This window comes from Podarcis erhardii (assembly GCF_964252035.2).
Source record: "Podarcis erhardii genome assembly, chromosome: 8".
Classification (NCBI taxonomy): Eukaryota; Metazoa; Chordata; class Lepidosauria; order Squamata; family Lacertidae; genus Podarcis; species Podarcis erhardii.
This window is the reverse complement of record NC_138499.1, coordinates 62,906,789-62,916,634: the sequence shown is the minus strand read 5'-3', so window position 1 is coordinate 62,916,634 and position 9,846 is coordinate 62,906,789. Positions and strand designations below refer to the sequence as shown.

Sequence of the window (9,846 nt, the reverse complement as noted above, 5' to 3'; positions counted from 1 at the left end):
ATTCTACACACAGGCAATTAGACTAAGGTTTTTGCCTGAGCCTCCACTCTTTATGGATGCATCACACAATGATTTATCCTGTTTATCCTAACTAAAACGTCAGTGTCCCTGTCACACCCAGTATACAAATCACACGTTTTGGGCATTGCACCATTATTCTCAAAGATGTGAAAATGTCTGGTTGAATAACTATGGAAACTTTTTTCCATTTGGTTACAAACACTACGAAAGCAATTGTTACCTTTAAATCAATCACAACAGAAATGTCAAGTCATCTGCATAGGGTTTAATGCTGTAAGAAAATAGCATATATGGATTGAATTCAATATTTCCCACCAATTCATTATATTAAAAAAGATAAAAACATGGATATATGATCAAAGACTGCATCTTTCAAAAATAATAATAAAAATAAGTTCGAAAAAAGGAGAGCACAAAAGTATACCAATCCAGTAAAGAATAGTTTTGACTACCATAATTCTGATTAATTAAAACAAAAACAAAAACCAGTAGCATTTTACTTAACATGGTAAGAAAAATATTACCCTTATGTTTCTATAGAAGCAAGCTCCTAGCTGAAAACTCCGTCAGGGTTAAGCCTGATCCTCTCCTCCGCTGAAACTATGATGGCATCTGCAGCGACTTACAATGGCTGCAAAAACATCCTTATATGTAAGAGGGGTGAGTACGCTGTGGCCTTCCAGTGGTTGCTGGACCACAACTCCCATCATCCCTGACCATTGACCCTACTGGCTGAGGCTGATGGGAGTTGGAATCCAACAACATCTGAAGCGACAAAGGCTCCCTGGACATGCTATAAGAAGCAGGTAAGGTGAGGGCTCTCAGACTCTATCAAATTCGCCTTGATATACATCCTTGTAGATGTTATTACTACGTGAATTTGGAAGAGTACTGTTACGTCAGAACACCAGCATAAGGGACTATTCCCACAGCTTTTAGAATAAAGCAATATGGGCCATGGTGGAAGCCAGGCCGACCCTGCTCTCTGCTGCTTCCATGCAGCAGAACAGATAACAACTGCATTCAGCCACGCCTTCCCTGCTGCCTTATAATTTATAATCTCTTTATCGGTTAAGCCAAAAGCCTGCCTTTGCCTTTCCAGCCAACACACATTGTCTTCATCTACAACAAATATACCACACTGAATTTCATATCATAAACAGTAGTTATTTCTAGAATGTGAAAAGGAAACATTTCTGTACACAATAAGACACTGTCAATGACCTGTATCATATGTTTTTAAAAATTAGGGCCCTTGATATTTAGGGTGTGCTCTTTCTTTGTCCTTCTCTTTCCCATAGCACACTCATCCTGGTGCCTGGTGTTCGGTCTTCTTATCCATGTGTCTCAAGCCTCGTGTGAGGTCCTGTTATTCTTCATGTGGCTTCTCATACATCTTCAGTCCAAGTCTCCCAACCATTAGCAGGCTTTAAAGGAAAATGTAGTCAAGTTTATCTATATGACAGAACTGTGCGAAGCCGCCTCCTACACAATTGCTCTTCTGACTCACTGCATGTGCAACACACCTGCAATATTTTATTTCAGAGGCTGGGACAGAATGGGAGAAAGCAAACATATTGTCCAGTAGTTCTCCATTATGTCAGTAGCCCCAACTCTCAGCCTTCCCAAACTGGAACCATGCAGTTCCTCAGGACCAGGTAATGCTTGTCTCATTTTTTGGCAGTGCTAAGACAGTCTGTGCCCCCATTTCTCCCAAGGGGTCTACAGTGCAAATGAGAAAATCTCCCTTCCTGGAGAAATGCAGACGTAGCCACCAGGATGATTTAGCTTCAGAGTACACCAGTTCTGTTTCGTTAATTTTTATGGAATGCATGCTTTTAGTATTATATGATTTCACTGTTGTTTCATTTTACAATGTTGTGTATTTTGTATATCTGTAACTCATCTTGGGACATGTTTAAGAAAGGCAACTTAAGAATTTTAATTAAGCTATCAACAAGTCAACTGCTGATTGGCTGAAGGGATGGCTAATAGGAGGCTTTGGTTGCCAATGAGTGGAAATATAGATTATGGGAGATGGAGCAGGGGGAGAAGAGAAGGTTTCGAAAGGTGGCCGGCATGTATAATCTTGAAAGCCACAGAATGGGTCAACCTAAACCAGATCTTGCTTAATAAAATGCTCTTATCTAATAAGAAGTACCGAAATGCACAACAAAATTGCTTATCCCCAAAAAGTGTTATGCAATACAGTTCCTAGAATGCAATTTTATAAAACGAAAATTACAGCCTGATCCTAACTGTGCCTGTTTAGAAGTACCGGTATGTCCCATTGATTTTAACTGGCATGCATGCAACAGGAATGCAGCCTTAATGTCAAAAGCAAAATGAATAAAATAAACACGCAGCATAATACCTTGCACCAGCAATCAGTCCTGCAGGCATGAATTTCCCCGAGTTGTAGAATCTCATGCCCATAATACCAGCTAAGGTTCCAGAAGCAACTAATTGAAAGATAGAAACAGAAGCAGCATTATATCAGGGGTGTTTCTGCCGACTTGAGGGCAATGATTAAAAAAGCCAAGTTATCAACTTTATTATGTCACATGCGCAAACAAACAAGGACACACACAGCTCAAAGATGTATACCAATGTAACCGTTTTACACTCCTTAGTAACTTCAACCAAACAATTATTTAATATTTATTTTGAACATTTGTTGACCACCTAATCAACAAAATGCTCCAGAAATTTCACACCAAGTTCAAATTACACATTATTATTATTATTATTACCAGACAGAAATGATGAACTGTAAGATGAATAATCTATTTCTACCTAAAATCTAACCTCAGAGAAATGTAGTGAAAAAGCCAGCATTGTGCAATTAGGCTAAGCAGCTGAGAAAATGTACTCTTAAGGAATGTTCAGAGGCACTTTCCTAATTGCAAGTTGCATCACAGCACACAATTGGGAGCATGGGATATATCTCAGAGCAGGGATGGGGATCCAGCTGTCCTCCAGATGATGGACTACAATTCCCATCATCCCTGATGATGTCCTACAGTGTTGGGATGGGGTTGCTCCCTAGTAAGTGTGTTTAGGATTGCTTTAACTGACACATGTGGTTTAATTCATCAAATGATGCTATGCTTGTGTGCTCCAGAATCAGCTTCCTGGTACAACACACAACACTACACATGAAAGGACCCCACATTTATTTCAAATCAGCCTCCTGATAAAATTGGTATTTAACTTTGCTGCTTGTATCAAGTGGTTTTGTTGCTGTTGTTATAGTACACCAATGAAATAAAATTCATCAGATGCATTCAAAGGGTTGTGTTTAAGAGTTACTTTTACGTAATTCACATATATACATTTCCCCAGTTATGCTTACTCAGTGAAAGCCAAATGTTTTTTGGGTCTTGAGAAAGTTGGTAAGCTCCAAGTCCTGCTAAACTCCCAAAAAGAAGACCAGCAGCTAAAGATGGGACACTACCTGGAATAAATAAAACAAGTAATGTTTGTTAAGCTGTAGATACAAATGGGGTACATAAACCAAACCAACAAAATTTATTCTGTTCTAAGTAATTTTCAGCTAAAAAAAAAGCATTGCTCAAATGTTTAATATTTGAATTGATCTGATGCTTTATAGCGCAAGCCCTGAACTGGTGGGGTCAGATCCGCATGTAAGGCACACCAAGGTTGGTCGCACCAGTGGGACCACCATTTTCTTTGAAGGTTTTGGTAAGTGAAGGCAAAGGAAGGTAGAGCATGCTAAAAACAGAGGAGAAAGATGAATGTATATTGTAAAAAATGAAATAAAAATTAAGTAGGTGCAATGTTGCCTGTTGGTATTGAAAGTGAATCCTAGGTCTGAAAAACATGAAAAATCCTGCCTTACAAAATGTGTGATATCTGCTGTCCCAGATATCTTTAACCTATTCAGACTAAGAACCCACTTGTCATCAAAACATGCATTTGAGGACCCATTTTTAAACTCCTATTGCAACCCACCTTGAATCAGGCTGCAGCCCACCAGATGGAAAACCAGTGCACTATGCTAACCTCATAATGATATGTGCCATCTGGGAAACAGGTAAGGTTTACCCCAACTATTTAAATTTCCCGTTTTAACTACTTGAAGGATGAACATATTTTTCACATAATAAAAAAGGCTAGTAGTATTGCTCATCTACCCAAAGATGAAGACATTGTTCACATATAACAGCAAACCATGGCCTGTTTTTTTGTCCAGGTGCTGAACATATATACTTGCTCCTTCTCTCATGCAATCTAATTCCCTCTCTCACATTATGGTTTGATCACATCAAAGTTTGACATTACATCGGGCCAGCCTACAAACCAGAAATAGAAATCTACCTTAAAAAGCAAACAAGCACACACCCCATGTTCTTTCTGTTGTCTCCTCACAACTTCCCCATAGTAAAACTTAACATTTACTTTGGTGTAACTCAACATTCACTTTAGTGTCCTTTTAAATGAGCCCTTAGTACAGTTACTCTGGGCAAAGGATAATCCTGCACTATTCTAGGAAAGTGGCCTCAGGAGGCTGCTTCTACTCCCATTATCAGTTTATATATAAAGAGGTGACCTGCAAACGAAATTGATGAAATGTCACCACCTTTGGCAACTGGTGAATGGTCCCATTAATAAGGCTTAAGGGAGCACTCAGCACCGATTTCTAACACCACTTGTTCCATTTGCAGGTCAAACCTAATTGGACTTGAAGCATCAAGGGCACTGTTAAAACGGCCTTGAGTATTTTCTGTCTAGGCATTCTGCCTTCCTTCCATCATGCCAATGAAACGACCTGGAATCATTTGTTATTCTCATAATCAGTGTGTGATCTGTCATTTTCATAATGCCCTTGTGAATAAAAAGCCAATCCTGGAATTCAAATACTTAGATCTCTTCTCCTAGCTATCTTAAAAAACATGGCATTAGGTTGTTGCTTCCCTCTTTTAAATTTTGATTTGCTTGCCTTCCAGCCACAGAGAAGTTAAAATGAAGGACAAAAGAAACCCCAAAAAAATCTTCCATCTGGGTTCACTCCCCCCACCTTGAACTTATTCTCAGCGACCATTATGTCTCTAACCATCATTCCAACTACTCAAAATGCTGCAAGAAGAATCCTGTAAGAAGCCCCTCACCACATGAAGAGTATCATCACAAATCAATACATCGATTTTCCACCAAGGTTAATGGAAGTTATACATGCAAGCCCAGAGAAATATATGCCCCAAATGGCTTTTGTTACAGAACTGCTACCATCAGTTCTTGAGAGACCTTTCTTGTTAAATTATTCATTTGTAGAAATAAAACCATGGGGAGAAAAAAAAAAAACCCCAACAATTATTTCCCTCTATGAACACAAAATACATTACTTGCTGCCTAGGTAGTGGTGTGTCTGTGTTAGGTTTGGTAAGAAAACACATATTACATATATTCCAAACCCCTCACACAAATTACGGCTTTTTTTGAGGGGGTTTTCTGCTTCCCTCAAAACGTTAAGGAAGTTCTTGTTTCTAGGCAGAGTAGGTAAGTTCTGTCAATGCTAACAATATGCCATTGCAACACAAGATACACTGTTTAGCTGTTCTGCAGAGGTGAAAATCTACATGTTAGAATCACAGAGCAACATGTTTGTTCAAATAACCATGGGTGGTATTTAACTTAGTTTTATGTAGCCCCATTGAAATTGTCGGATCTAATCTTCATTAATTTCAGTACTGCTCTGAGTAAAATTTTAGTGAATATGTGACACCTCGATGGGCACTGTGCGCAAGTCAGGGGAAAACAATGTGGCTTGCAACACGCAAACGTTTTGGGTCTTGAGACCGTAGATTATCAGCCTGTGCCTTTATCATTCTAAAGCACTTTCTCATAGGACGGGTGTCAGTTCCCTACAACTGCTAATCAGCACCCTACAGCAAAAACTAGTAACAGCAGCTTGATATCTGTATATAGACTGATAGTAGGAATGCATAGTTGGAAGTTTTCCGTTTTTACAAGAGGGACCTCCATTTCAGAGAATATAATTCTGCATTTCCTAACTTGGTGCCCTCCAGATGTGCGGGGCTACAACTCCCATTATCCCTGACCATTGGTTCTGTTAGCTAGAGCTGATGGGAGCTGGAGTCCAATAACTGCTGGAGGGCACCAGGTTTGGAATGGCTATTTAACACCAGAAAACAAGACTGTGAGGAGACTTCAATACTATACCTGCTTTTGCATAGCCAATCATCCCGCCAGAAGCCACTAAAGCTGCATAGCCAAAACCAATCCAGTCCAACCCCATTCTGGAATACAATAGAGATATGTATGTGGTAAATGTTTGTAACGGATGGAAATCAGATACAAACTGACTTTTTGCACCTTGTGCTAAAACTGTCTTAAGTATAGACTGTTCTTCCAATGACACAGCATTTGTCATATTCTCAGCCTTGCAAATAAGGTCTCAGAAGTTACTGGCCTGCCCACCAAATACCAATTTAAATTGTTTCAGGCATATGGGCAACCATAAAATATAGAAGACAAGACTAGAACTCTATAAATTCTCCCATGCCTGATTACTGCAGGTAAATGACAATTTAACATATTCCTGCTCACAGCCTCCATTGTTTCGGATTATTTTGACAGAACTCATGAAAAAACCCCACTTGCTTAGAAGAAAACCCCCAATTTATGGGCCTTTAAATGTGTGTGGGGGGGATTTTGGTTATGTATTTTTGTGTTTTTATACCTTAAGGTACCCTGTGATCATTGGATGGAGAGCAGTATATTAATTTAAGGAATAATAAGGGGGAAACACTTTTTCAAAAGGAAAAAAATATATTAGCTTGGTCTTGGATTTATTGAGTGGTTTTGGAGAAACCAATCGAAAATGGTGTTCCATGCAAGTAGCAATTCTCTACCTCTCAAAGGAAACTGTAGAGGAGAGAAATGAAGTAAGGATTGTAAAACACTTGCTGAAAAGAGCAATGTAAGATGTGTTTGTAAGTACATTTACCAGGAATGGACACAGAAACATGAAATGAATTCAACAGACACATCTTTAATGTTGGGTTTATACATTGGTTTGCTAAACACCTGCAGACTTAAATAATAATAGACTCATATAGTTACAATTCCTTAGCATGCTCTTCTAAATTTTGAAATTATGGGGGAGAGGGAAACAGATTAAAGGAAAACATACACCATCCTCAATCTGAACTTAACTCACTGTGTGGTTGTGAGACTAAAACTATACCCTATACTCCTTGCAATGGTGGAATTAAAAATGTAGTAATTTGTTTAATTTCAGGTATGTTTATAAAAAGTTCCTCTAACTTCATGTAACTAGCACCAAAGAGTTCTCTGACAATTATTTTCAAAATAAACGCACATGTGTTACTCATATTTAGATATCTGTTTTGTCGGAGGTTTTTTTTTCTTGGAAGTAGAGAATCCTCAGGGGTTTTGTTTTGAAATCTTGGAACACCCAGGCTTAGAAAGAGTTCTGTGAATCTGCACTCTTAATCAAAAGCGCCAATTTAGATCGATAAGGCATTATTTTATTAAAACTCTGAATTTCTGTAATGGCGGGGGGACGGGGGACTACCCTCTGATATTAATCCGATTCCCATCTATGTCTGCACAGGATCCCTTCACTGTTCACCAATTATATATACAGTATTCACAAAAGGTTCAGTACAAAGCCAGTTCGCTGGCTGCTGCCTTATTCTAAGACAAGAAGAGAAAAACCATGAATAAAGTCACTTACTCTGCAGGAGCAGCAGCAGCAGAAGAGTCACAACGTAGGAACAGAACAAAACCGAGCCTTGCAAATATCGAACCCGCCGGGCAATGGGAGAACTACAAAACAGCAACGCACGTGACCGCGGGCCAAGCAGAGCAACAACCCGAGTTGTATTTGCAAAATCGTGGCCAAGCAGCGACTTGCCCTTTGATTTTCTTACAGAAAGCTACTACGTCAACCCAAACGTTCCATAGCCGGGGGCGGGACGGGGGCGTTATTTCATTAAAGGCGAGGCCAAGCACCAGAGCATTCCTCTGAGCCATTGCAAAAGCGTTTTTCCACCCTCCTGGTGCAATCCCCAATGGTTGCATCCAAAACTAATCTTTGCACGCATAAAAGAGACGAGCTCTAAACAGTGACTTTTCTTTTTAGTTTCTCTGGAATATTAGAGAGAGAGAGCGCCTGTTTTACAGGGGCAAGGGGGATGGTTCTTGCAACCCTGAAATCCACACCGAACATTGCAACAAATTAAAAACCTTCATTAGAATCTTCAGGGCTGGTTAAGGCAGGTTGCAGCCACAAGTACATTTACTGGGTAGGAATTAAGCGCAGGTCCATACCGTCCTTTGTTTTATTTATTTAATTTTATCCTCACAACAACCCTGTAAGGTAGGTAGATTTACGGTATTTATTTATTTATAGTGGTAAAAGTAAAAGTGGTACATTTATAGCACATGACTGACCCCAAAGAATCGTGGGAACTGTAGTTTCCTCTTCACAGAACTACAACTCCCAGCATTCTTTGGGAACAGCCAGGTGTTTTAAACATACAGATCTGGCCTTTGACTGCAATCCTATAAATGCTTATCTGGGAATAAATCACATTAAGCTCAGTATGATTTACTTGTGTAAGTAGGCAAATTTAGGATTGCATGGACCTTAGCTCACTGCTGGAGTTTTGTATGCAGAATATCCCATATTCCATCCCCATCATCTCCAAGTAGGACCAGGAAGACTTCCTCCCTGAAACCCTACTGTCCAGTCAGTGCTGGCAATAGTGAGCTAAATGGACCCTGAAAATTATTATGGCTTCGGTTAGATAACAAGTTGCTTGTATGAACTGGGCAGGCAGATAAGAATAGGAAGTTGGTTGCTGCACTACTGTTGCAATCAAAGTAAAACAGAAAAGAATCCCAATAGGCCATTACATTTATGCGAGAAGATTCTAGTTCTGTCCATAGTGCAACCCTATGCCTTTTTACTCAAAAGAAAACCTCACTGTCATCAAAAGGTCTAGTAGGAAGCAAAATATGCTAGTGGGGAGTCAGTGGGATTGCTCCCAAGTTGAATTGGAAGAGTCAGGGTGTGGTACGGCTGCCATATGGGGAATTTCCGAAAGGCAGCGCTTTGTCCTGAATCTATGAAATATTGCAACCCTAGGGTGTGGGTGTGTTAATCTGACTTCTAATTGCCAAGGAGAGGGCGGAGGAGCTGTCTCTATGGCATGAGCATGAATGACACTCACAAATATATCTCCAGTATGATTGGTGAGTATTCAGCGGTTTTGCTTTTTTATATTGTGCTGTAGTCTAAACCACTGAGCCTCTAGGGCTTGCTGATCAGAAGGTTGGCGGTTTGAATCCCCGCAATGGGGTGAGCTCCTGCTGCTCAGTCCCAGCTCCTGCCAACCTAGCAGTTCGAAAGCACGCCAAAAAGTGCAAGTAGATAAATAGGTACTGCTCCAGTGGGAAGGTAAAGGGTGTTTCTGTGCACTGAATCATAGAATCATAGAGTTGGAAGAGACCACAAGGGCCATCGAGTCCAACCCCCTGCCAAGCAGGAAACACCATCAGAGCACTCCTGACATATTGTTGTCAAGCCTCTGCTTAAAGACCTCCAAAGAAGGAGACTCCACCACACTCCTTCCTTGGCAGCAAATTCCACTGTCAAACAGCTCTTACTGTCAAGAAGTTCTTCCTAATGTTTAGATGGAATCTTCTTTCTTGTAGTTTGGATCCATTGCTCCGTGTCCGCTTCTCTGGAGCAGCAGAAAACAACCTTTCTCCCTCCTCTATGTGACATCCTTTTATATATTTGAACATGGC

The 9,846-nt window shown here is 40.1% G+C and overlaps 1 protein-coding gene across 1 annotated transcript; it reads right to left on the bottom strand.

Moving 5' to 3' along the window:
• Positions 1-271: 271 nt before the first annotated feature.
• LOC309348097 (transmembrane protein 14C-like) lies at positions 272-7,943 on the bottom strand. The gene is made up of 5 exons (XM_081873191.1): positions 7,766-7,943; positions 6,226-6,302; positions 3,377-3,478; positions 2,396-2,483; positions 272-1,448 (listed from the first exon to the last, which is right to left on the bottom strand). The coding sequence occupies exons 2-5, from the start codon at positions 6,299-6,301 to the stop codon at positions 1,391-1,393; spliced, it is 324 nt and encodes a 107-aa protein (XP_081729317.1). The 5' UTR covers position 6,302; positions 7,766-7,943; the 3' UTR covers positions 272-1,390.
• Between the last annotated feature and the right edge of the window lie 1,903 nt (positions 7,944-9,846).